Source organism: Mobula birostris, chromosome 5, assembly GCF_030028105.1.
Source record: "Mobula birostris isolate sMobBir1 chromosome 5, sMobBir1.hap1, whole genome shotgun sequence".
Classification (NCBI taxonomy): domain Eukaryota; kingdom Metazoa; phylum Chordata; class Chondrichthyes; order Myliobatiformes; family Myliobatidae; genus Mobula; species Mobula birostris.
The window spans coordinates 6,396,040-6,423,768 of NC_092374.1; the positions used below are offsets into that span (position 1 = coordinate 6,396,040).

Consider the following 27,729-nt stretch of genomic DNA (forward strand, 5'->3'; position numbering starts at 1 on the left):
ATTGTTGTTCCACTGTCATCCCTGCTAGGGTATCTTTCCAGTCAACTTTGGCCAGCTCCTCCCTCATGGCTCCATAGTCCCCTTTGTTCAACTGTAATACTGACACTTCCGATTTTCCCTTCTCCTTCTCAAATTGTAGCTTAAAACTTATCATATTATGGTCACTATCTTCTAATGGCTCCTTTACCTCGAGATCCCTTATCGGAGCAAAGAGAGAAAGAGGTCAAACAAATGTGATCTGTACCAGACTACTGGTAGCACACGTTATTGCCTCATTATTGACTTCCAAAGAACCTTGGATCACAAAACCATCAGGATCCAACAACTAGGAAGAAAGAGGTCAGAAGCTGGAATAAGTGGAATAAGAAGCTGAGAGGGAAGGTGGATGGGTTGAAATTTAAGATAACCAATAAAGTAGCCCCTATTCACATAATGGGTGCCACAATAGCTTAGCAGCTAGTGTGATGCTACTATAGTTTGGTACGTTAGAGATAAGAGTTTAATTCCAATGTCAACTGCAAGGTGTCTGTACATCCTTCCTGTGGAATGCCTGTGTTTCCTTTTCCCACAGTCCAAAGGCTCAAAGCGCCTGTTATGTACTGTACTGTATCTCTAATTAATGCGATACCCACCGCTGAAACTGGGAATTTTTCAGAAAAATGTGAAGACAACTGAAAACACTAGAAAACTCACTGAACAATTACAGGTACATGGGTGATTATATAAACATACAAACAAGCATAAGAAAGTTAAATTCCAAGAAAAATAATGATTAGACAGTTCAATCCAACAGTTCTCTCTCTCTCTGTCCTGTTCTACTGTGAATTCCCACAAGACAATGAATCTGAAGGTGGTATATGGTGACATATAGAGTCACAGCACAGGCTCTTCAGCCCATTTAGTCATTGCCAAACTGTTAATTTGCCTGGTCCCATTGACCTGCACCTGGATCATAGCCCTCCATACCCCTCCCATCTATATACCTATCCAAATTTCTCTTAAATGTTGAAATCAAACCCACATCCAGCACCTCGGGCAGCTCGCTCCACACTCTTACCACCCTCTGAGTAAAGAAGTTTCCCCTTAAACATTTCACCTTTCATTCTTAACCCATGACATCTAGTTTGTGTCTCACCCAACCTCTGTGGAAAAAGCCTTACATTTACCCTATCTATACCCCTCATAATTTTGTATACCTCTATCAAATCCCTCATTAATCTTCTACGTTCTACAGAAATCCTGGCAACATCCTTGTTATATATGTACTTCGATAATAAATTTACTTTGAACTTTGATGAAGGGTCTGGGCCCAAAACATCGACTTCTTATTCCCCTTGATAGATGCTACCTGACCTGCTGAGTTCCTCCAGCATTTTGTGTGCGTTGATCTGGATTTCCAGCATCTGCAGAATGTCTTGTGTTTAGATATCAGGCTTAGAGGTTTTTGGCCATAACGTGGTTCAATTTCATACACAAGCCTCCTTCTTGGGCAGTCCCAAACATATTAGGCTGAAGTGCCACTTGAGCTGAGAAGTGGGTAAGATTCATTGGCCATCTGTTAAAGGTGCAGTTTTAAACATTAAACAAAGGTGCAGGGCAACGAGTTGTCTTACAATATTGAACGTATGTTATTTATACTGGATTTTGTTACAGATTTATTAAGTATGAAAAAAATCTAGTTACGTCCTGAAGAAACGTCTTGGCCTGAAACATCAACTGTTAGTTCATTTCTATAGATGCTATCTGACCTGATGAGTTTCTCCAGGATTTTGTGTGTGTTGTTTTGGATTTCCAGCATTTGCAGACTTCCTTGTAGCTATGATTTATTCTACATTGTAATATACACCAACAATGTTATTTTCTTCTACTCACTTGGATTGTAATATGATTAAATTTACAGTTATAATGATGAACATGTCAATCATTCACACGTCACCCACCTGGCTGTGCTGATGCTTGCTGGCTGCTGTGGGGACCAGTAGGTAACTGGTGGGTTTTGCTCTGATAATGTACAAGCAAGTTATTGTCAGGAATTCTGACTGGTATACAGCATGGAAATAGGCCTTTTGGTCAAACTGAACCATGCCGAGGTACGGGAGCCTCAGGACCCACATCACCAGGTTCAGGAATCAGGCTCTTGAACCAGAGGGGATAACTTCACTCACTCCAACACTGAATTGATTTTATGACATACGGATTCACTTTCAAGGACTCTACAACTCATGTTCTCAATATATTTATTATTGTTTTGTTCCTTTTTTCATTTTTATATCTCTACAATCTGTTGTTGTTTTACAAATTGGTTGTTTGTCTGTCTTGTCTGTGGTTTCTCATTGATTCCTTTGTGTTTCTTTGTAGTAATTGTGAATGCTCACAGGAAAATTAATCTCAGGGTTATGTGTGGTGACATATGTACTTTGATAATAAATTTACTTTGAAGATGCTCATCCAAATTAGTCCCGTTTCCTAACGTTTAGCTCATAACGTCATAATGTCCTAAACTTTTTCTATGCATTGCCCTGTCTGTCTGTTTTCTAAATGTGTACAAGATAATTTGGCATAGACCTTTTCCTCAGGATGGAAATGGCTTATGCAAGGAGGCAGAATAAGAAGGTTGGCAGAATAGTACAAGCTGGCAGGTGATCGGTGAGACCAGGTGAGGAGGTGGGTGGTGGGGGGACGAGGATGAGGTGAGAAGCCGGGAGGTGATAGGTTGAAGAGATAAAGGGCTGAAGAAGGAATATGATAGGAAAAGACAATGGACTATGGAAGAAAGGGAAGGAACAGGAAAACCAGGGCAGCATAGTGGTTAATGCAATGCTATCACAGCGCAGGGCCCCAGAGTTTGGAGTTCAATCCTGGCGTTCTCTGTAAGTGGTCTCTGTACGTCCTCCCCGTGGAATAAGTGAGTTTCCTCTGGGTGGTTCAATTTCCTCCCACAGTCCAAGGACATGCTGGATAGGTTAATTGGTCATTGGAAATTGTCCGGTGATTAGGTTAGGGTTAAATCGGTGTAGTTGGGTGTTGCCGCTCGAAGGGCCTATTCCATGCTGAATCTCTCAGTAAATAAATAATCCAGAGGGAGATGGTGGCCAGGTGACGAGGGAACCACCTTCCTATTCTGCCTTCTGCCCCCTCCCCCTTCCCCTACACTTCTGATGAAGGGTCTCGGCCTGAAACAATGACTGTTTGCCCCCTTCCATAGATGCTGCCTGACTTGCTGAGTTACTCTTGTGTAGCGTGTGTGTTGCTCAGGACCTGCAGAATCTCTTGTATTTATAATTGGCTATAAATAACTCTGGAGCATCCTTAGAGACAGGAAATGCAAACTCCTGGAGACAAGACTAGAACAGTTCATTTTAGTTCCAAGTTTATTTATTTGTTTGTTTACAGATACACCACAGAACAGGCCCTTCCGGCCCAACGGGCTGCACTGCTTGTCAACACACCGATCTAATTTACACCCATCACTTTACAATGACTAATTAACCTACTAACCAGTACGTCGTTGGAATGTGGGAGGAAACCAGAGCGTCTGGGGGAAACCCATGGGCTCAAGGAAAGGGTGTTGGAATTGAACTCTGAAGCCCCGAGCTGTAATAGCGTCATGCTGAACACTATGCTATTGTGGTCCAAATCACAATACTTAACTTTAATGCCAAAAAAAAAAGCAGAATCTTCAGGTTAACTAATCAACACAAACATGACTGGAACAGTTATTACCTCAGTGCCCTTCCACACTGACAGTGCTTCCAATGTGAGGAGCCTTTATGATGAGTTTTGCAATCTTTTCCTTCATTTCCTTTGTTGTAATTATGTATACGAAGGGACTAACCAAAGGGTTTAGGATTACATACAGAAGGGCAGAGCTCACACCAAAGGCTGGCGAGAGACAGCTGGCACAGAATGCTGTACTATAAAGGATCTTGAGGGGGAAGAACATCCAAATGGCAGCCACATGAGGGATGCAGGTCGACCAGACCCTTCTCCTCTCTGGCTGGGTTGTGATTCTGACTGATTTGGCTACTTTGATGTACGAACAGACAATGATCAGCAAACTTGACAAGAGCAACAACACGTTTAAAAGAACGATGAACAATGTGACTGAGACAGTTTCTGGGCAAATCAGGCGTGTCACTGACAGTAGCTCACAGAAGGAATTGTAAACTTTATTTGATCCACAGAATGGGAAAATGGAAGCCTGAACCACTGGAGGCAGAAAGCAAGTCAAACCGAGGACCCAGATCACAGCTGCCATTTTGACAAAGATATCATCCCTATTGAGGGAGAGATGACGTTGGGGGTTACATATTGCTACTGAATGCTCGTAAGCCATCAGGGAGAGGGTCATTGTCCTTACTGCTGACATACCATGAAAAAAGTACATCTGAATAAAGCAGTTTCTCCACAGAATAACTCTGGCATCCCACATGAGACCCACCAACATCGTTGGAAGGACCACAGTTGCCAACACCAAGTCCACGACGCCCAGGTTAGCGGTGAGGAAATGCGTGGATCTGTGCAAACGCTTGTCTGTGGTGACCATGTACACTACAGTGCCGTTGCCTGCCAGGATTAAAAGATATACAACCAGCAACAGGGGCCACAGGTAGGAATGCCCATCTTGGGGTCCTGCAACTCCGACAAGAATGAATCCTGAGAGTGGGGATCGTCTTGGATCTGCGTCAGCCATTCACTGCTTGTTCCCCTATTGAAGTAAGAGTTGTGAATAAGTGAAGAGGACAACTGTATCAACCAGGTCCAGGATCGGTTATTACCCTTCAGCCATGGCTCCCGAACCGGTGTGGATAACTTCAATCACCTGAATGCTGAACTGACTCCAAAAGACACTAGTAGTGGCTAGTGTGATGCAATTACAGCTTGGGGCATTGGAGTTTGTACATCAGATGTAGACCGTCCAGATGGTACTGGTCCCACCTCCCCCTGAAGTGGTACTAATGCCACAAGAATCTGAAACCCTCCCTCCTGCACCACCGCTCAAGCCACATATTCATTCTAGCTATCCTGCTATTCCAACTCTGGCTAGCACGTGGCACCGGTAATAATCCTGAAATGATTACCTTTGAGGTCCTACTCTTTAATTTATCTCCTAGCTCCCTAAACTCAGGCAGCAGAAAGGAAATTATAGACCAGTTAGCCTGACCTCGGTGGTTGGGAAGATGTTGCAGTACTCTGAGATCAATGGACTTTTGAGCACTGAGGGAATTGAGATTATGGAGTACTTGGTGACACAGGACAATATAGGACAAAGTCAGTATGGTTTCCTTAGGGAAAATCCTGCCTGACAAATCTGTTGGAATTCTTTGAGGAGATTACAAGTAGAATAGATAAAAGCGGAAGCAGTGGACGTCGTACATTTGGATTTTCAGAAGGCTTTTAACAAGCTGCCACACATGAGGCTGTTTACTAAGTTAAGAGCCCATGATATTACAGGAAAGTTAGTGGCATGGTTAGAGCATTGGCTGATTGGTAGGAAGCAGCGAGTGGGAATAAAGGGATCCTTTTCTGGTTGACTCCCAGTGACTAGTGGTATTCTGCAGGGGTCGGTGTTGGGACTGCTTCTTTTTATGCTGTATATCAATGATTTAGATGATGGAATACATGGTTTTGTTGCCAAGTTTGCAGATGATACTAAGATTGGTGGAAGGGTGGGTAGTGTTGAGGAAACAGGAAGGCTGCAGAAAGAATTAGACAGATTAGGAGAATGAGTAAGAAAGTGGAAAATGAAATATAATGTTGGAAAATGCATTGTCATGCCCTTTGGTAGAAGAAATAAATATGCAGACTATTTTCTAAATGGTGAGAAAATCCAAATATCTGAGATGCAAGGGGACTTGGGAGTCTTGTGTAGAACACTCTAAAGGTTAACTTGCAGGTTGAATTGATGGTGAGGAAGGCAAGTGCAATGTTAGCATTCATTTCAAGAGGTCTGGAATACAAGAGCAGGGATGTGATGCTGATGCTTTATAAGGCATTGGTGAAGCCTTACCTTGAGTATTGTGAACAGTTTTGGACCCCTCATCTTAGAAAAGATGTGCTGACAGTGGAGAGGGTTCAGAGGAGGTTCGCAAAGATGATTCCAGGAATGAAAGGGTTATCATACGAGGAACGTTGGATGGCCCTGGGTCTGTTCTCGCTGGAATTTAGAAGGGTAAGGGGGATCTTATTTAAACCTTTCAACTGTTGAAAGACCTTGAGAGAGTAGATGTGGAAAGAATATTTCCCATGGTGGGGGGGTCTAGGACAGAATATTTCCCATGGTGGAGGGGCATCCATTTAAAACGGAGATGTGGAAAATAATTTCTTTAGCCTGAGGGTGGTGAACTTGTGGAATTTTTTTTACCACTGCTGGAAGCTAGGTCATTCGGTGTATTTAAGGCGGAGATTGATAAATACTTGATTGGTCACAGCATCAAAGGTTACGGGGAGAAGGTCGGGGAGTGGGGCTGAGGTGATTGAATGGCAAAGCAGACTCGATGGGCCAAGTGAGCTAATTCTGCTATGTCTTATGGTCTTAACTTAATTTATAACTATTTTTTAATGTATTCTCTGTACTGGTGCTGCAAAACAATACATATTCCTGTGATATTAAACCTGATTCTGATTCTGAGTCTGATTGAATGTGAGAGTTGCTGGGAGAGGCAATGTGGCTGATTCTCGTTCCCAATCACACAACTCCACTGGAGCTGGGAGGTGGTAAGTGGAAGAGGTAAAGGGCTGAAGAAGAAGCAATCTGGTAGGAAAGGAGGGTGAACCAGGGTGAAAGGGAAGGAGGGGAACCAGGATGTGATGACAGGGGAGGAGAAGAGAAAGCATAAGAGGGGAGCCCGAATGGGGAATGGAAAAAGAAAAAAGGAAGAAGGAGAAGAAATTATCCGAGGTTAGAGATATCAATGTTCATGGGTACCTGAGATCTTTGTCTGCCACTCAATGGAATCGACTGTAATTGTTCTGTCCTCTCTGCACCCAGTGGCACTGCCGGTTGATGTTACACATCTATCTTGTGTTGATTGTCCAAAAAAAGCAGAAGCAGAAGAGATCTGAAAATAATTCAAGTGAAACTTCATTATTCAGTACACCACCACAACAAGGTTCCCGGTAACGGCAGAATTATTCTCATGCTCTCCAGTGCAAGGTCCTATTGTTTAATCACTTATTTAGAGATACAACATGGAACAGGCTCACCACTGCCCAGCAACCCACCTATTTAACCCCAGCCTAATCACAGGACAATTCACAATGACCAATGAACCGACTAACTGGTTCGTGTTTGGACTGTGGGAGGAAAGCAGAGCACCTGGAGGAAACCCATGTGATCATGGTGAAAATGCACAAACTCCTTATAGAGGATGCTGGAATGGAACTCCAAACTCCGACACTTCAAACTGTATTAGCCTCACATCAACCACTATGCTACTGTGGCATCCGATTAAGTCACCTTGGATCAGCCATTTTCTAAATCACAGTGTGGATTCCTTCCATCTTGAAGCTCCTGATCCTAAAAGCAGTTGGTACAGCAACTGCTCTGCCCAACACCCCAGGAAACTGCAGAACGTAAGAACATAAGAAATTGGAGCAGGAGTAGGCCATCCGGCTCATCGAGCCTGCCCCACCATTCAATAAGATCATGGCTGATCTGTCCATATACTCAGTTCCATCTACCTGCCTTTTCCCCATAACCCTTAATTCCCTTACTATCTAACTGTTTCTTAAATATATTTAGTGAGGAAGCCTCAAATGCCTCCCTGGGCAGAGAATTCCACAGATTCACCACTCTGGGAAAAACAGTTTCTCCTCATCTCAGTCCTTCCTCAAGTACGGAGACCAGATCTGCACACAGTACTCCAGGTGCGGCCTCACCAGTACCCTGTACTGTTGCAGCATGTCCTCCCTGCTCTTGAAGTCAATCCCTCTAGTAATGAAGGCCAACATTCCGTTTGCCTTCTTAATAACCTGTTGTACCTGCAAGCCAACTTTTTGTGATTCATGAACAAGCATCCCAAATCCTTCTGCACAACAGCATGCTGCAATCTTTCACCATTTAAGTAATACTCTGTTCTTCTATTATTCCTTCGAAAGTGGATGACTTCACATTTACCAACGTTGTATTCCATCTGCCAGACCTTGGCCCACTCACTTAACCTATCTGTATCCCTCTGCAGACTCTCCATAACCTCTGTACAATTTGCTTTTCCACTCAGTTTAGTGTCATCAGCAAACTTTGCTACGCTACACCAGTCCCCTCTTCCAAATCATCAATGTAAATGGTAAACAGCTGCGGGTCCAGCACCAACCCCTGCAGCACCTCACTCACCACTGACTGCCAACCGGAGAAACACCCATTTATACCAACTCTCTGCCTTCTACTGGTTAACCACTCCACTATCCATGCCAATACACTTCCTCCGACTCCATGCATCCGTATCTTATTTATAAGTCTCTTGTGTGGCACCTTATCGAACACCTTCTGGAAATCCAAGTATACGACATCCACCTGTTCCCCTCTATCCACTGCCCTCATTATGTCCTCAAAAAACTCCAGTAAGTTTGTCAAACAGGACCTGCCCTTTCTGAATCCATGCTGCGTCTGTCTAATGGAACCACTCCTTTCTAAATGTTTCGCTATTTCTTCCTTAATGACAGCCTCAAGCATTTTCTCGACTACAGATGTTAAGCTAACTGGCCTATATTGCCCGACTTTTGCCTACGTCTTTTTAAAAAGTGGCACGACATTTGCTGTCTTCCAATCCGCTGGGACCTGCCCAGAGTCTAGAGAGTTTTGATAAATGATTACCAACGTGTCTACTATAACCTCCGCCAATTCCCTCAGCACCCTGGGGTGCATCCCATCAGGACCAGGGGACTTATCTACCTTCAGGCCATCTAGCTTTCTCATTACTATCTCTTTAGTGACAGTGATTTTATCGAGGTCCTCACCTCCCATTTCATCCATAACACCCTTCTTTGGCATATTAGACACGTCCTCCACCGTGAAGACTGACACAAAATAGTCGTTCAATGCCTCAGCCATTTCCTTATCACCCAGTATCAATTTTCCCTTATCGTCTTCCAAGGGACCTACGTTGACTTTAGCCACCCTCTTCCACTTTATATATTTATAAAAACTTTTGCTTTTTTATATTTTGTGCTAATTTACTTTCATACTCTATCTTCCCTTTCCTTATTTCTTGTTTAGTTGTTCTCTGTTGCTTTTTAAAGTTTTCCCAATCCTCCAGTCTCCCACTACTCTTTGCGACTTTGTACACGAGCTTTTAATTTGATACTATCTTTTATTTTAGTTATCCAAGGCTGGCTCTCCCCACACTTACTGTTCTTACTTTTGACTGGAATGTACTTCTGCTGAGCACCATGAAAAATCTCTTTGAAAGTATTCCACTCTTCCTCAACTGTCCTACCAAATAGCCGTGCTCCCAACCTACATTAGCCAACTCCTCCCTCATCCCATTGTAATCTCCCTTGTTGAGAGTTGAGAATGCAGCTTATTCTATCACGCACAACGTGGACCCCTCCATGGACTCTGTTCCAACTTCCCGCCACCTTGGAAAGCAGCCAACATAATCAAAGACCCCACCCTGAACATTTTCCCTTTATTTATTTATTGAGATATAGCACAGAATAGGCCCTTCCGGCCCTTTCAGCAGTACCACAAAGCAATCCACGAATTTAACCCTTCTCTAATAACGGGACAGTTTACAATGACCAATTACATCATTGGACTGTGGGAGGAAACCCATACAGTCATGGGGAGAATGTACACGCACCTTACAGGCAGCGAAGGGAATTGAACCTGGGTTGCCTGTGTGATAAAGTGTTATGCTAACCACTATACTACTGAACATTGGATACTATAGAGAGAGTGCAGGGGAGATTTACAAGGATGTTGCCTGGGTTGGGGAGCATGCCTTATGAGAATAGGTTGAGTGAGCTTGGCCTTTTCTCCTTGGAGCAATGGAGGTTGAGAGGTGACCTGATAGAGATGTATAAGATGATGAGAGGCATTGTTTGTATGGATAGTCAGAGGCTTTTCCCCAAGGTGGAAATGGCTAGCACTACGGGTCATAGTTTTAAGGGGCTTGGAAGTAGTTACAGAGGGGATGTCAGGGGTAGGTTTTTCACACAGAGAGTGGTGGGTGCGTGGAATGCACTGCCAACGAAGGTGGTAAAGGCGGATACAATAGGGTCTTTTAAGAGACTCTTAGATAGGTACACAGAGCCTAGAAAAATACAGGGCTATGCGGTAGGGAAATTCTAGGCAGTTTCTAGAGTAGGATACATGGTTCGCACAACGTTGTGAGCCGAAGGGCCTGTAATGTGCTGTAGATTACTATGTTCTATGAGGAGACGTACAAAAGTCTGAAAGCACATACTACTAGACTTGAGGAGTTTCTATCTCACTATTATCAGACTCTTCAGCAAGCCTCTTGTAAAATTAACTCAATCTCCTCTTCTACCTTACTGCACCTTCTCTGTAACTTTATACTTTATTGTCGCCAAACAATTGATACTAGAACATACAATCATCACAGCAATATTTGATTCTGCGCTTCCCGCTCCCTGGATTACAAATTGATAGTAAATATTAAAAATTTAAATTATAAATCATAAATAGAAAATAGAAAAATGGAAAGTAAGGTCGTGCAAAAAAACCGAGATGCAGGTCCGGATATTTGGAGGGTACGGCCCAGATCCGGGTTAGGATCTGTTCAGCAGTTTTATCACAGTTGGAAAGAAGCTGTTCCCAAATCTGGCCATACGAGTCTTCAAGCTCCTGAGCCTTCTCCCGGAGGGAAGAGGGACGAAAAGTGTGTTGGCTGGGTGGGTCGTGTCCTTGATTATCCTGGCAGCACAGCTCTGACAGCGTGCGGTGTAAAGTGAGTCCAAGGACGGAAGATTGGTTTGTGTGATGTGCCGTGCTGTGTTCACAATCTTCTGCAGCTTCTTCCGGTCTTGGACAGGACAACTTCCATACCAGGTTGTGATGCACCCTAGAAGAATGCTTTCTACGGTTCACCTATAAAAATTAGTGAGGGACAGGCCAAATTTCTTTAGTTTTCTCAGGAAGTAAAGGCGCTGGTGGTGTAACACCATTTTAGAACCTTGATGTTCTTAGATGTGGTACGATCTGTCTGATGTCACACAGACAAAAGCTTTTCATTGTCAGTACATATGACAAATAAATACTACAACTCCATGGAGCAGTTCCTTCATAAATCCAAGTACTGAGCACAGGAATTGGGATGTTATGTTGAAGCTGTAGAAGATGTCGGTGAGGCCTTGTTTAGGGTATTGTGTGCATCTTTGGACACCTACCAGTTCTGGTCAGTTACAGAAATTGCTCTTCATGGACATCCAGACTGAAAAACACCTTTATCCCCGGGGCTGTCCTACAACTGAACGTCTCATTTTAGGGCTGTTTGTTTTTAATTCAGTTGTGACTCAGACGTTATTTTAAATGTAGTTGTGTTTTGAGTAATTGAATTGCCAGAGTGATGGATTGGCACTTAATGGAGTAATAGTGGAATGTCACTGTCCTCAGCAATGACAATGAAGCTCGAACTGACTACCTACAGAAAAGATAGCAGTAAGATTGAAAGTGTGCAGAGAAAATTTACAAGGAGATTGCCAGAATTTGAGTTACAGGGAAAGATTAGGACTTGATACACTGGAGTGTAGGAAATGAGGGGAGATTTGACAGGTGTACATAAGTATGAGAGGTAAATACAGGAAGGCTCCTCCCCCACTGAGGTTGGATGAGACTAGAGCTAGAGGTCATAGGTTGAGGGTAATATATTTAAGAGGAACATGAAGGGAACTTCTTCATGAAGAGGGTGATGAAAATTGGAGTGAGCTGTCAGCAGAAGTGGCGGATGCTGGTTCGAAAGGTATGGTTCGATGGGAGGAGGCAGAACAACAGTTCTGCATGGACTAAACGTTCTTTTCAGTAGTGCTCTATAATTCCAAGAGCAACACCAACCACAGATCCCATTAAGAATGACAGTGCAAAAGCAGCCCCTATGCTGAGGGGTGTCACAATGGCCCAGCAGGTAGGGCTACTGCCTCACAACTCCATGGACCCAGGTTCAATCCTGAACTCTGGCGTTGTTTCTGTGGAGTTTCCATGTTCTCCTTGTGACCGAGTGGTTAGGTGGCATATCTGGCTTCTGTACCCAGTGAGGGGAAAAATCTGGGGGGGGGGGGATGTGGCTAAAGCTGTGAGAAAGGTAGGGTGGGGTTTCTGCTAGGACCTGAGGAGGGGGAGGGGGAGGTGAGATTGGGTTGTGGTCTGTTGGCTCCCCATCTCCGATTTGTGAGGGTGAAGGTTTGCGATGGGAGATGTGGAGTTTGGGTTCTGTCCCGAGAGGTTGAGGTGAGATTGGGATGTGGTGTGCTGGGCTTTGGGCTCAGACACGATTTGTGAGGGTGAAGGTTTGGGCTCTGCCCCGAGGGGTTGGGTGAGGGGTAGGTGAGATTGGGTTGGGGGTAGGGTTTGGATTTCTTCCCCCCCCCCGGTTGTTTGCCCCAGTGGAGGTGAATGGGTTGTGAGGGGTGGGGTTTGGGGTCCCCAGGGGAGGTGAATAGGTTGGGTGGGGTGGGGCTTGGGGTCCCCGGGGGTGGTGAATGGGTTGGGAGGGGTGGGGTTTGGGGTCCCTGGGGGGGTGTTGGGGTCCCCAGGGGAGGTGAATGGGTTGGGAGGGGTGGGGTTTGGGGTCCCTGGGGGGGTGTTGGGGTCCCCAGGGGAGGTGAATGGGTTGGGAGGGGTGGGGTTTGGGGTCCCTGGGGGCGTGTTGGGGTCCCCAGGGGAGTTGAATGGGTTGGGAGGGGTGGGGTTTGGGGTCCACGGGGGAGTTGAATGGGTTGGGAGGGGTGGGGTTTGGGGTCCCCGGGGGAGGTGAATGGGTTGGGAGGGGTGGGGTTTGGGGTCCCCGGGGGAGGTGAGTGGGTTGGGAGGGGTGGGGTTTGGGGTCCCCGGGGGAGGTGAGTGGGTTGGGAGGGGTGGGGTTTGGGGTCCCCGGGGGAGGTGAGTGGGTTGGGAGGGGTGGGGTTTAGGGTCCCCGGGGGAGGTGAGTGGGTTGGGAGGGGTGGGGTTTGGGGTCCCCGGGGGAGGTGAGTGGGTTGGGAGGGGTGGGGTTTGGAGTTTCTGGGGGAGGTGAATGGGTTGGGAGGGGTGGGGTTTGGGGTCCCTGGGGGCGTGTTGGGGTCCCCAGGGGAGTTGAATGGGTTGGGAGGGGTGGGGTTTGGGGTCCCCGGGGGAGGTGAGTGGGTTGGGAGGGGTGGGGTTTGGAGTTTCTGGGGGAGGTGAATGGGTTGGGAGGGGTGGGGTTTGGGGTCCCTGGGGGCGTGTTGGGGTCCCCAGGGGAGTTGAATGGGTTGGGAGGGGTGGGGTTTGGGGTCCCTGGGGGAGGTGAATGGGTTGGGAGGGGTGGGGTTTGGGGTCCATGGGGGAGTTGAATGGGTTGGGAGGGGTGGGGTTTGGGGTCCCCGGGGGAGGTGAATGGGTTGGAAGGGGTGGGGTTTGGGGTCCCCGGGGGAGGTGAATGGGTTGGGAGGGGTGGGGTTTGGGGTCCCCGGGGGAGGAGAATGGGTTGGGAGGGGTGGGGTTTGGGGTCCCCGGGGGAGGTGAATGGGTTGGGAGGGGTGGGGTTTGGGGTCCCCGGGGGAGGTGAATGGATTGGGAGGGGTGGGGTTTGGGGTCCCCAGGGGAGGTGAATGGGTTGGGAGGGGTGGGGTTTGGGGTCCCTGGGGGCGTGTTGGGGTCCCCAGGGGAGTTCAATGGGTTGGGAGGGGTGGGGTTTGGGGTCCCTGGGGGCGTGTTGGGGTCCCCAGGGGAGTTGAATGGGTTGGGAGGGGTGGGGTTTGGGGTCCCCGGGGGAGTTGAATGGGTTGGGAGGGGTGGGGTTTGGGGTCCCCGGGGGAGGTGAGTGGGTTGGGAGGGGTGGGGTTTGGAGTTTCTGGGGGAGGTGAATGGGTTGGGAGGGGTGGGGTTTGGGGTCCCTGGGGGCGTGTTGGGGTCCCCAGGGGAGTTGAATGGGTTGGGAGGGGTGGGGTTTGTGGTCCCTGGGGGAGGTGAATGGGTTGGGAGGGGTGGGGTTTGGGGTCCATGGGGGAGTTGAATGGGTTGGGAGGGGTGGGGTTTGGGGTCCCCGGGGGAGGTGAATGGGTTGGGAGGGGTGGGGTTTGGGGTCCCCGGGGGAGGTGAATGGGTTGGGAGGGGTGGGGTTTGGGGTCCCCGGGGGAGGTGAATGGATTGGGAGGGGTGGGGTTTGGGGTCCCCGGGGGAGGTGAGTGGGTTGGGAGGGGTGGGGTTTGGGGTCCCCGGGGGAGGTGAGTGGGTTGGGAGGGGTGGGGTTTGGGGTCCCTGGGGGCGTGTTGGGGTCCCGAGGGGAGTTGAATGGGTTGGGAGGGGTGGGGTTTGGGGTCCCTGGGGGCGTGTTGGGGTCCCCGGGGGAGTTGAATGGGTTGGGAGGGGTGGGGTTTGGTGTCCCCGGGTGAGGTGAGTGGGTTGGGAGGGGTGGGGTTTGGTGTCCCCGGGGGAGGTGAGTGGGTTGGGAGGGGTGGGGTTTGGGGTCCCTGGGGGAGGTGAGTGGGTTGGGAGGGGTGGGGTTTGGGGTCCCTGGGGGAGTTGAATGGGTTGGGAGGGGTGGGGTTTGGGGTCCCCGGGGGAGGTGAGTGGGTTGGGAGGGGTGGGGTTTGGTGTCCCCGGGGGAGGTGAGTGGGTTGGGAGGGGTGGGGTTTGGTGTCCCCGGGTGAGGTGAGTGGGTTGGGAGGGGTGGGGTTTGGGGTCCCCGGGGGAGGTGAGTGGGTCGGGAGGGGTGGGGTTTGGAGTTTCTGGGGGAAGTGAATGGGTTGGGAGGGGTGGGGTTTGGGGTCCCCGGGGGAGGTGAGTGGGTTGGGAGGGGTGGGGTTTGGTGTCCCCGGGGGAGGTGAGTGGGTTGGGAGGGGTGGGGTTTGGTGTCCCCGGGTGAGGTGAGTGGGTTGGGAGGGGTGGGGTTTGGGGTCCCCGGGGGAGGTGAGTGGGTTGGGAGGGGTGGGGTTTGGAGTTTCTAGGGGAGGTGAATGGGTTGGGAGGGGTGGGGTTTGGAGTTTCTGGGGGAGGTGAGTGGGTTGGGAGGGGTGGGGTTTGGGGTCCCTGGGGGAGGTGAGTGGGTTGGGAGGGGTGGGGTTTGGGGGTCCCCGGAGGAGGTGAGTGGGTTGGGAGGGGTGGGGTTTGGGGTCCCCGGGGGAGGTGAGTGGGTTGGGAGGGGTGGGGTTTGGTGTCCCCGGGTGAGGTGAGTGGGTTGGGAGGGGTGGGGTTTGGGGTCCCCGGGGGAGGTGAATGGGTTGGGAGGGGTGGGGTTTGGGGTCCCCGGGGGAGTTGAGTGGGTTGGGAGGGGTGGGGTTTGGTGTCCCCGGGTGAGGTGAGTGGGTTGGGAGGGGTGGGGTTTGGAGTTTCTGGGGGAGGTGAATGGGTTGGGAGGGGTGGGGTTTGGGGTCCCCGGGGGAGGTGAGTGGGTTGGGAGGGGTGGGGTTTGGGGTCCCTGGGGGAGGTGAGTGGGTTGGGAGGGGTGGGTTTTGGGGTCCCTGGGGGAGGTGAGTGGGTTGGGAGGGGTGGGGTTTGGGGTCCCCGGGGGAGGTGAGTGGGTTGGGAGGGGTGGGGTTTGGGGTCCCCGGGGGAGGTGAGTGGGTTGGGAGGGGTGGGGTTTGGGGTCCCCGGGGGAGTTGAATGGGTTGGGAGGGGTGGTGTTTGGTGTCCCTGGGGGCGTGTTGGGGTCCCCAGGGTAGTTGAATGGGTTGGGAGGGGTGGGGTTTGGGGTCCCCGGGGGAGTTGAATGGGTTGGGAGGGGTGGGGTTTGGGGTCCCCGGGGGAGGTGAGTGGGTTGGGAGGGGTGGGGTTTGGGGTCCCCGGGGGAGGTGAGTGGGTTGGGAGAGGTGGGGTTTGGGGTCCCCGGGGGAGTTGAATGGGTTGGGAGGGGTGGGGTTTGGGGTCCCCGGGGGAGGTGAGTGGGTTGGGAGAGGTGGGGTTTGGAGTTTCTGGGGGAGGTGAATGGGTTGGGAGGGGTGGGGTTTGGTGTCCCCGGGTGAGGTGAGTGGGTTGGGAGGGGTGGGGTTTGGGGTCCCCGGGGGAGGTGAGTGGGTTGGGAGGGGTGGGGTTTGGAGTTTCTGGGGGAGGTGAATGGGTTGGGAGGGGTGGGGTTTGGGGTCCCCGGGGGAGGTGAGTGGGTTGGGAGGGGTGGGGTTTGGGGTCCCCGGGGGAGGTGAGTGGGTTGGGAGGGGTGGGGTTTGGAGTTTCTGGGGGAGGTGAATGGGTTGGGAGGGGTGGGGTTTGGGGTCCCCGGGAGAGGTGAGTGGGTTGGGAGGGGTGGGGTTTGGGGTCCCCGGGTGCGGTGAGTGGGTTGGGAGGGGTGGGGTTTGGTGTCCCCGGGGGAGTCGAATGGGTTGGGAGGGGTGGGGTTTGGGGTCCCTGGGGGAGGTGAGTGGGTTGGGAGGGGTGGGGTTTGGAGTTTCTGGGGGAGGTGAGTAGGTTGGGAGGGGTGGGGTTTGGGGTCCCCGGGGGAGGTGAATGGGTTGGGAGGGGTGGGGTTTGGGGTCCCCGGGGGAGGTGAGTAGGTTGGGAGGGGTGGGGTTTGGGGTCCCCGGGGGAGGTGAGTGGGTTGTGAGGGGGGGGGTTTGGGGTCCCTGGGGGAGGTGAGTGGGTTGGGAGGGGTGGGGTTTGGGGTCCACGGGGGAGTTGAATGGGTTGGGAGGGGTGGGGTTTGGGGTCCCCGGGGGAGGTGAGTGGGTTGGGAGGGGTGGGGTTTGGAGTTTCTGGGGGAGGTGAGTGGGTTGGGAGGGGTGGGGTTTGGGGTCCCCGGAGGAGGTGAGTGGGTTGGGAGGGGTGGGGTTTGGGGTCCCTGGGGGAGGTGAGTGGGTTGGGAGGGGTGGGGTTTGGAGTTTCTGGGGGAGGTGAGTGGGTTGGGAGGGGTGGGGTTTGGGGTCCCAGGAGGAGGTGAGTGGGTTGGGAGGGGTGGGGTTTGGGGTCCCCGGATGAGGTGAATGGGTTGGGAGGGGTGGGGTTTGGAGTTTCTGGGGGAGGTGAATGGGTTGGGAGGGGTGGGGTTTGGTGTCCCCGGGGGAGGTGAGTGGGTTGGGAGGGGTGGGGTTTGGTGTCCCCGGGGGAGGTGAGTGGGTTGGGAGGGGTGGGGTTTGGTGTCCCCGGGGGAGGTGAGTGGGTTGGGAGGGGTGGGGTTTGGTGTCCCCGGGGGAGTCGAATGGGTTGGGAGGGGTGGGGTTTGGGGTCCCCGGGGGAGGTGAGTGGGTTGGGAGGGGTGGGGTTTGGTGTCCCCGGGGGAGTCGAATGGGTTGGGAGGGGTGGGGTTTGGGGTCCCTGGGGGAGGTGAGTGGGTTGGGAGGGGTGGGGTTTGGGGTCCCTGGGGGAGGTGAGTGGGTTGGGAGGGGTGGGGTTTGGAGTTTCTGGGGGATGTGAGTGGGTTGGGAGGGGTGGGGTTTGGAGTTTCTGGAGGAGGTGAATGGGTTGGGAGGGGTGGGGTTTGGGGTCCCCGGGGGAGGTGAGTGGGTTGGGAGGGGTGGGGTTTGGTGTCCCCGGGGGAGGTGAGTGGGTTGGGAGGGGTGGGGTTTGGTGTCCCCGGGGGAGTCGAATGGGTTGGGAGGGGTGGGGTTTGGGGTCCCCGGGGGAGGTGAGTGGGTTGGGAGGGGTGGGGTTTGGTGTCCCCGGGGGAGTCGAATGGGTTGGGAGGGGTGGGGTTTGGGGTCCCTGGGGGAGGTGAGTGGGTTGGGAGGGGTGGGGTTTGGGGTCCCTGGGGGAGGTGAGTGGGTTGGGAGGGGTGGGGTTTGGTGTCCCCGGGGGAGGTGAGTGGGTTGGGAGGGGTGGGGTTTGGAGTTTCTGGGGGAGGTGAGTGGGTTGGGAGGGGTGGGGTTTGGGGTCCCTGGGGGAGGTGAGTGGGTTGGGAGGGGTGGGGTTTGGGGTCCCTGGGGGAGGTGAGTGGGTTGGGAGGGGTGGGGTTTGGGGTCCCTGGGGGAGGTGAGTGGGTTGGGAGGGGTGGGGTTTGGAGTTTCTGGGGGATGTGAGTGGGTTGGGAGGGGTGGGGTTTGGAGTTTCTGGAGGAGGTGAATGGGTTGGGAGGGGTGGGGTTTGGGGTCCCCGGGGGAGGTGAATGGGTTGGGAGGGGTGGGGTTTGGGGTCCCTGGGGGAGGTGGGTTGCGTTTCTCCTTTCCAGGTGACGGTGTCGGGATGGATGGGAGTTTAGTCTCTCCCCTCCCCGGATGAGGGTGGGGGTGGGAGGGGAGAGGTCTGGGCTCCGGCCCGAGGAGAGAGACGTCGAAAGTCGGAGGAGCAGTTTACCTCAGGTAAAACAGGAAAGCTGAGGCGCATGCGCACCGAGCCCCGGCGACGATCACGGGTCACGTGCCTCTCCTCCGGCGCTGCGCAGGCGCCTGTCCCCCGACCTGTCAATCAAGTCCCGGGGCGGGGGGCGGGGGGCGGTGTCAAACTCTGCAGGGAAAGGGGCAAAGGGTGGGGATGGGGATGGGAGACTCGGGGATTGCAACGCTGGAGAAGGAGGGGACAGGGAGGGAGGGACTGTCTGAGTTGCAGTGATGGTTTTGGTTACTAGAGATAGAAAGCCTTTGGTCGCACACCACCACGTTCAGAAGGTTGATGCTGTTGTGACTCCCGTCTCCCCTTCCACCACCACCACTCCGCAGCTCCGTCTTCCTCAGATCCCACCGTCAACTCCTGGGCCCTCGGAGGCTCCATCTTCCTCTCACCCCAACCCTCCCCTCTCCACTGACACCCCCAGCCTCCCCCCTCCCCCCTCTGATCCCAGCTCTCATCCGTGCCGGGTCTTTACCATCCCCTTCGACCTTCAACTGCCGGAGGCAGAACGCTCTGTTCTCAGTAAGGGCCTCACGTTTGTCCCCCTTCGCCCACACCTCAGCGAGTTCCGTGTTCGCCATGATGCCGAACTTTTCTTCCGCCGTCCCCGTCTCCGAGCCTACTTCTTCGGCAAGGACTCTTCCACCCCCACCGATGACCCCTTCTCCCGTCTTCAACCCTCCTCTTCTTCATGGACACCCCGCTCTGGTCTTCCGCCTGCTCTGGATCTCTTTATCGCTAACTGCCGACGGGACATCAACAGTCTCAACTTCACCGCACCTTGTCCCCATTCCAACCTCACTCCTTCAGAACGCTTTGCTCTCCACTCCCTCCACACTAATCCTAACCTTATTGTTAAACCCGCCGATAAGCGGAGTGCTGTTGTAGTCTGGCGCACTGACCTCTACCTTGCCGAGGCACAGCGACAACTCGCAGATACCTCCTCTTATTTACCCCTCGATCATGACCCCACTAAGGAGCACCAGGCCATTGTCTCCCACACCATCACCGATTTTATCCGCTCAGGGGATCTCCCATCCACTGCTACCAACCTTATAGTTCCCACACCCCGCACTTCCCGTTTCTACCTCCTACCCAAGATCCACAAACCTGCCTGTCCTGGCCGGACCTATTGTCTCAGCTTGCTCCTGCCCCACCGAACTCATTTCTGCATACCTCGACACTGTTTTATTCCCCCTTGTTCAATCCCTCCCGACCTATGTTCGTGACACTTCTCACGCTCTTAAACTTTTCGATGATTTTAAGTTCCCTGGCCCCCACCGCTTTATTTTCACCATCGATGTCCAGTCCTTATATACTTCCATCCCCCATCAGGAAGGTCTTAAAGCTCTACGCTTCTTTTTGGATTCCAGACCTAATCAGTTCCCCTCTACCACCACTCTGCTCCGTCTAGCGGAATTAGTCCTTACTCTTAATAATTTCTCCTTTGGCTCCTCCCACTTCCTCCAAACTAAAGGTGTAGCTATGGGCACCCGTATGGGTCCTAGCTATGCCTGCCTTTTTGTTGGCTTTGTGGAACAATCTATGTTCCGTGCCTATTCTGGTATCTGTCCCCCACTTTTCCTTCGCTACATCGACGACTGCATTGGCACTGCTTCCTGCACGCATGCAGAACTCGTTGACTTTATTAACTTTGCCTCCAACTTTCACCCTGCCCTCAAGTTTACCTGGTCCATTTCCGACACCTCCCTCCCCTTTCTAGATCTTTCTGTCTCTGTCTCTGGAGACAGCTTATCCACTGATGTCTACTATAAGCCTACTGACTCTCACAGCTATCTGGACTATTCCTCTTCTCACCCTGTCTCTTGCAAAAACGCCATCCCCTTCTCGCAATTCCTCCGTCTCCGCCGCATCTGCTCTCAGGATGAGGCTTTTCATTCTAGGACGAGGGAGATGTCTTCCTTTTTTAAAGAAAGGGGCTTCCCTTCCTCCACTATCAACTCTGCTCTTAAACGCATCTCCCCCATTTCACGTACATGTGCTCTCACTCCATCCTCTCGCCACCCCACTAGGAATAGAGTTCCCCTGGTCCTCACCTACCACCCCACCAGCCTCCGGGTCCAACATATTATTCTCCGTAACTTCCGCCACCTCCAACGGGATCCCACCACTAAGCACATCTTTCCCTCCCCCCCTCTCTCTGCATTCCGCAGGGATCGCTCCCTACACAACTCCCTTGTCCATTCGTCCCCCCCATCCCTCCCCACTGATCTCCCTCCTGGCACTTATCCGTGTAAGCGGAACAAGTGCTACACATGCCCTTACACTTCCTCCCTTACCACCATTCAGGGCCCCAAACAGTCCTTCCAGGTGAGGCAACACTTCACCTGTGAGTCGACTGGGGTGATATACTGCGTCCGGTGCTCCCGATGTGGCCTTTTATATATTGGCGAGACCCGATGCAGACTGGGAGACTGCTTTGCTGAACATCTACGCTCTGTCCGCCAGAGAAAGCAGGATCTCCCAGTGGCCACACATTTTAATTCCACATCCCATTCCCATTCTGACATGTCCAACCACGGCCTCCTCTACTGTAAAGATGAAGCCACACTCAGGTTGGAGGAACAACACCTTATATTCCGTCTGGGTAGCCTCCAACCTGATGGCATGAACATCGACTTCTCTAACTTCCGCTAAGGCCCCACCTCCCCCTCGTATCCCATCTGTTACTCATTTTTATGCACACTTTCTTTCTCTCACTCTCCTTTTTCTCCCTCTGTCCCTCTGAATATACCCCTTGCCCATCCTCTGGGCTCCCCCCACCCCGTCTTTCTTCCCGGACCTCCTGTCCCATGATCCTCTCATATCCCTTTTGCCAATCACCTGTCCAGCTCTTGGCTCCATCCCTCCCCCTCCTGTCTTCTCCTATCATTTTGGATCTCCCCCTCCCCCTCCTACTTTCAAATCCCTTACTCACTCTTACTTCAGTTAGTCCTGACGAAGGGTCTCGGCCTGAAACGTCGACTGTACCTCCTCCTAGAGATGCTGCCTGGCCTGCTGCGTTCCCATCGACCCAGAATGCCCTCTGACATAATGTCATTACGCTTGGCATGTAACATGGGGAAACTGGATGGTAATCCATAAGGGTCAAAATATACATCAAAATAGAACATATCCCTTCCTCCTTATTTTCAACATCTCCCCGTTCCCATACGTAGACCAACTGCTGAACTATTAACATTCAATCGACATGATCAGCATTATGAGCCGAGTTGATTGACTGGATGATCAGGGTCTTTCCATCAGCATGACTGTTTTTGGTAATTATTTCTACTGAACTGGTTTGCCATTGCCTGCTTCTGGGCAGTGTCTTTGCAAGACGGGTAACCCCAGCCATTATCAATACACTTCAGAGATTGTCTGCCTGGTGTCAGTGGTCAGATAATCAGGGCTTGTGATATGCACCAGCTGCTCTGTTACCTGCCCCGTGACTTCACGTAACCCTGATCAGGGGGCTGAGCACGTGCTACACCTTGCCCAAGGGTAACCTGCAGGTTAGCAGAGGGAAGGAGCGCCTTACACCTCCTTTGGTAGAGACGTATCTCCACCCTGCCACCCAGTGGAGTAACCATCAAATTCAATCAACAACAAAAAACACTTATTCTAAAGCAGGGAAAGAGGGTAGACTGCCTCTATTCCCTGACATTAACCCTGGGGATTATCCTGCCCCATGTGCAGAGGGCTAGGCACTAGGCAACCCATAATGGTCAAAATATAAATGAATACATAATAATAACAACAGCAAAACAAGCCTCTTTGTGATCAAGGACATTTTCAATCTCTCTTTGCTATGGTCAGAAGTTCCCACCTGTATCAAAGGGCAACAATGATACCCTTGAGCATCATTAACGACGATCGCCGAATAGTATTCACATCTATGGTGATGAAATGCTTGGAGAGGTTGGTTACGGCTAGAATCAACTCCTGCCTCAGCAAAGCCCTGGACGCACTGCGATTTGCCTATCACCACGATAGGTCAACGGCAGGCGCGACTTCATTGGCTCTTCACACAACCTTAGATCACCTGGACAATGTCAGGATGCTGTTTATTGACTACAGCTCAGCATTTAACACCATCGTTCCTACAGTTCTGATCGAAAAGCTCCAAAACCTGGGCCTCTGTACCTCCTGCAACTGCATCCTCGACTTCCTCACCAGAAGACCAAAGTCTGGGGAGGATTGGTAATAGCATCTCCACCTCACTGAAAATCGACACTGGTACATCTTGAGGATTGCTCTACTCTCTCTACACCCATGACTGTGTGGCTAGGCACAGCTCAAACGCCATCTATCAATTTGCCGATGACACAAATATAGTTGGAAGAATTTCAGGTGGTGACGAGGGGGCGTACAGGAGTGATTTAGATCAGCTTGTGGAGTGGTGTTGCAGCAACAACCTTGTACTCAATGCCAGTGAAACCAAAGTACTGACTGTGAACTTCAGAAAGGGGACAGACACCAGTCCTCATGGGGATCAGAAGTAGAAAGGGTGAGCAGTTTCAAGTTCCTGGGTGTCAACATCTCCGAGGATCTATCCTGGGCCCAACACATCGATGCAGTGACAAAGAAGGCATGAGGGCAGCTCTTCTTCATTCGGAGTTTGAGGAGAGTTGGTATGTCATCAAAGGCACTCGCGAAAATCTACAGATGTACTGCGGAGAGCATTCTGACTGGCAGCATCACTGCCCGGTACAGGGAGGGGAGGGGAGGGTCGACTGCAAAGGATTGGAATAAGCTGCAGGGAGGGGTGCAAACTCAGCAGCTCCATCATGGTACTAGCCTCCGTAATCCTCAAGGAACAACGCCTCAAAAAAGGCTGCATCCATCTGTAAGGGCGTCCATCATTGAGGACCCCCATCACCCAGGACATGCCCTCCTCTCATTGCTATCACCAGGGAGGAGGCACAGGAGCCTGAAGACTCACACTCAACGATTCAGGGACAGCTTCTTCCCCTCTACCACCAGATTTCTCAATGAACAATGAACACTACCTCGCTACCTTTCTCATTTCTATTCTTGCACTGTTTATTTAATCTAACCATCATATACATATACTTCTTAAAGTAATCATGTTTTTTTCCTGTTATTATGTACTGCTGTTGTAAAGAAAACAAATTTCATGGGGTACTGGTAATATTCAGCCTGATTCTGTTTCCTCCCCCCAACCCCAGGACAGGCTGCCTCTCGGCCTCCAACGTCCAGTGGACACGGGGCCTTCGAATTCCCTGGTGGATTTACACATCCAGGGCTGTGACCACGGGCCTCGACTTCCCTGACTACTGATCAATGTCCAGGCTTCGATCTTCAGGTATCGACCCGAGGACTCGCCGATGATGGGTCGACGAACTCAAGGCTTTAAACATTTGGCTCGCCGACTTGCCAACCTCAGGAGTCACCAAACGTTGTACCTCCTGCTCTGGTGCCTGCCGGCCTGGGTTCAACAAGTCAAAACATTTATAAGGCACTTGAAATATTAAACACAAGAGATTTTGCAGATTCTGGATATCTTGAGCAACACACACAAGTTGCTGAAGGAACACTGTAGATGCAATCCCTCCCTGTAGATGCAATCTTCTTTGATTCTATTATGGGTATTGGATTTATTGAGTATGCCTGCAAGAAAACGAATCTCAAGGTTTTATATGCTGACATGTACGTACTTCAATAATAAAATACTTTGAATTTTGAACGCAGCTAGTCAGGCAGCATCTATGGAGGTTGAAGTTTTGAGTTGAGGCCTTTCATCAGGGACACTTCATCTTGAAGTCGAGACATTTATTTCATTTAAAAAGCAGCTACATTGAAAGGAAGGGGTTAGGGAAATGGGACAAACACGGGCAAACAGGTCCAGCTTAGATAGACATCTGGGTTGACACAGATCAGATGGGCCGAGTGGCCTGTGCCCACGCTGTAAAAAACGATAAGAGGCTGTGAGAATTTTTCCCAGGGCAGAAATGGTTAATACAAGGGTGCATAATTTTAAGGTAATTGGAAGAAAGTATAGAGGGGGATGTCAGAGGTAGTGGGGGTGGGGGGGGGGGGTGGTGGTGGTGGAATTTGACCTGCTGAGTACCCCCAGCACAGAGTAGTGGGTGTGTGGAGCTCGCTGCCAGGGTTGATGGTAGAGGTGGCTACATGTATTACATTTGCTCTGTGCATAGTACGTGTACGTATGTATATGCACCAGGTCTGTGTGACTGCACTCACCTCAACACTGAACTGGTTCCACAACCTATAGACTCAATTTTAAGGACCCTACAGCTCATGTTCTCAGTATTATTTATTTATCAGTCTACCTGGTTCAAGAGCCTGAAGGTTGAGGAGTAATAACTGTTCCTGAACCTGGAGATGTGGGTCCAGAGGCTCCCGTACCTCTTTCCTGATAGTGGCAGCGAGAAGAGAGCGTGTTTCTGGGTGGTGGGGGTCCCTGATGATGGATGCTGCTTTCCTGCGACAGCGTTTCATGTAGATGTGCTCAATGGTGGGGAGGGCATTACCCGTGATGGACTGGCTCGTATCCACTACTTTTTGCAGGATTTTGTGAATTCTGTACACATTTGTTGAGTCTGTGCATTGCATCTTATTTATTGTGGTGCGTCTGCAGCTTCTATGTTTGCATTGGGTACAGCACTTGTGTCGGTCGCGATCTTGAGTCTTCAGCGGGAGATAACAGCTCTGGAAACATTACCGGGCAGACTCCCCGACCGGCTCTGCGGCTGCGCAGGCTGGCCGAGTCCCCGGGTCACGTGGGGTCGCGGGGAACTCCCTCCGATAGAAACAATGTTGCGGATGGAGTGACGCGCCGGCGGCATCCTGGCGCTATGACGTCATCACATCGCCAGCGAAAGCAAGCGCGGCTTGCAGTCAGTAAAGCTCCAGCGAACCCTCCCAACAGGGCCCGGATAGCTCAGTCGGTAGAGCATCAGACTTTTAATCTGAGGGTCCAGGGTTCAAGTCCCTGTTCGGGCGTTACATTTTTTTTTACTCACTAGCTATCCAGGTTATCACTATACATTCATATATAATAATAATACTTATTTATAGAGCACTTTTCATACAAACGATGTAGTTCAAAGTGCTTCACAATGGGATAAAGTGCAAACATTAAAAAAACCCAAAATTATGTTAGTTAAAAGCAAAATAACGTAGCCCACACAAAATGCTGGAGTAATTCAGCAGGTCAGGCAGCATCTATGGAAAAGAATATTGTCGACGTTTTCGACCGAGACCCTTCGGCAGGAGTACAGAAAAAAAAGATGAGGAGACATCCTTCTTCTCCAGTTCTGCTGAAGGGTCTCTGCCCAAGACGTCAGCTGCGCTTTTCTTCCCCCGTAGATGCTGCCTGGTCTGCTGAATTCCTCCAGCATTCTGTGAGTGTTATTGGGATTTCCAGCATCGACAGATTTTCTCTTGTTCGGATAGGAGGGATTAGTTTTGGGTTTTTTTTCGATTTGATTTTTAGCTGGCTCGGCACAACATTGCGGCTGAAGGGCTTGTTCCTGTGCTGTACTGTACTGTGTTTCAGGCTGAGACTCTTCTTCAAGACTTCAGGTTAAATAACTCACCAATCACAACCCTGAGATTCGTTTTCTTGCGGGCATTCACAGTAAGTACAAAGAAACACAACAGAATCAATGAAAGTACGCCCCCAGCTGGACAGACAACCACTGTGCAAAAGTCAATGAACTGCAAATACAAAAATGGAGAAACAAACAATAAATATCGAGAACATGAGATGAAGAGTCCTTGAAAGTGAGTCCATAGGTTGTGGAAACAGTTCAGTGATGGGGCAAGCAGAGTTCAGTGAAGTTGTTCAAGAGCCTGATGGTTGAGGGGTAGTAACTGTTCCTGAACCTGGTGGTGTGAGTCCTGAGGCTTCTGTACCTCCTCCCTGATGGCAACAGCGAGAAGAGAGCGTGATCTGGGTGCTGGAGGTCCCCAGTGATGGATGCCGCTTTCCTGCAACTTATAACTTGATGTGTGGGGATTGTGGGGATAGGGATGGGCTGAGTGGAGTTCAGGAGAAAATGGATGATACCTCTGGACTTCCATTAGACACTCATTGAAACGGGTCGAGAGGCTGGAGGTAGAAACCTGAAGGTTGGAAACTAGAGCTGGCAAGTCCGGAGATGGAGCCTGAAGGTCAAAGCCCCTGGGTCGGCTTGTCCAGAGGTCGGAGGCCGGATGGCTGAGAGTGTGAAAGTCTGGGGCCAAGGACTGGAGGCCTGGAGGTGGCCTGTACTGGGCATCTGTGTGGGAAAGGGGCTGTTTATCTGTTCCCATTGTTGTTTGTGTTGCCCTGCTGAACGCGGTGGACATACGATGTTGGCACTGGAATGCGTGGCAACGCTTGCGGGCTGCCCCCGGCGCATCCATCAGTTGTGTAGGTTGTTAAATGCATTTTGCTGTATGTTGCATTGTACATGTGATTGGATTGCCTGAATTGGAAGGCGTACCTTATGAAAATAGGTTGAGTGAACTCGGCCTTTTCTCCTTGGAGCAACAGAGGTTGTGAGGTGACCTGATAGAGGTGTACAAGGTGATGAGGGGCATTGATCGTGTGGATAGACAGAGGCTTTTTCCCAGGGCTGAAATGGCTAACATGAGGGGGCAGAGTTTTAAGGTGGTTGGAAATAGGTACCGAGGGGATATCAGGGATGAGTTTCACACAGAGAGTGGTGGGTGCGCAGAGTGCACTGCCGCTGGTGGTGGAAGCAGACACGATAGGGTCTTTAAACAGACTCTCAGATGGGTACATGGAGCCTAGAACCAGAATCAGAATCAGGTTTATTATCACCGGCATGTGACGTGAAATTTGTTAACTTAGCAGCAGCAGTATGACACAATACAGCAGTACAGCAGTACAATGTAATACGTATAGAAGAAAGAAAAAAAATAAGTAAGCCAATTACAGTATACATATATTGAATAGATTAAAAATCGTGCAAAAACAGAAACGCTATACTGTATATTAAAAAAGTGAGGTAGGGTTCAATGTCCATTTAGGAATCGGATGGCAGAGGGGAAGTTGTTGTTCCTGAATCGGTGAGTGTGCGCCTTCAGGCTTCTGTACCTCCTACCTGATGGTAACAGTGAGAAAAGGGCATGCCCTGGGTGCTGGAGGTCCTTAATAACAGATGCTGCCTTTGAAGACGTCCTGGGTATTTTGTAGACTAGTGCCCAAGATAGAACTGATTAATTTTACAACCCTCTGCAGCTTCTTTCAGTCCTGTGCAGTAACCCCTCCATACCAGGCAGTGATGCAGCCTGTCAGAATGCCCTCCACAGTACAACTATAGAAGTTTTTGAGTGTATTT

At 50.9% G+C, this 27,729-nt stretch overlaps 1 protein-coding gene and 1 non-coding gene across 4 annotated transcripts; one reads left to right on the top strand and one right to left on the bottom strand.

The window, feature by feature from the left end:
- Positions 1-3,368: 3,368 nt before the first annotated feature.
- LOC140197515 (olfactory receptor 1M1-like) lies at positions 3,369-19,095 on the bottom strand. Of its 3 annotated transcripts, none has more exons than XM_072257538.1 (3): positions 18,949-19,095; positions 6,929-7,061; positions 3,369-4,708 (listed from the first exon to the last, which is right to left on the bottom strand). In XM_072257538.1, the coding sequence occupies exon 3, from the start codon at positions 4,691-4,693 to the stop codon at positions 3,725-3,727; it is 969 nt and encodes a 322-aa protein (XP_072113639.1). In that variant the 5' UTR covers positions 4,694-4,708; positions 6,929-7,061; positions 18,949-19,095; the 3' UTR covers positions 3,369-3,724. The 3 variants fall into 3 exon arrangements, with proteins under 3 accessions (XP_072113639.1, XP_072113638.1, XP_072113637.1); XM_072257537.1 differs by having other exon boundaries at positions 18,927-18,972; XM_072257536.1 differs by lacking the exon at positions 18,949-19,095 and adding an exon at positions 18,359-18,426.
- Positions 19,096-25,308: 6,213 nt separating this feature from the next.
- trnak-uuu (transfer RNA lysine (anticodon UUU)) lies at positions 25,309-25,381 on the top strand. The gene has a single exon. It is a non-coding gene; the product is annotated as a tRNA-Lys (tRNA).
- Positions 25,382-27,729: the final 2,348 nt, after the last annotated feature.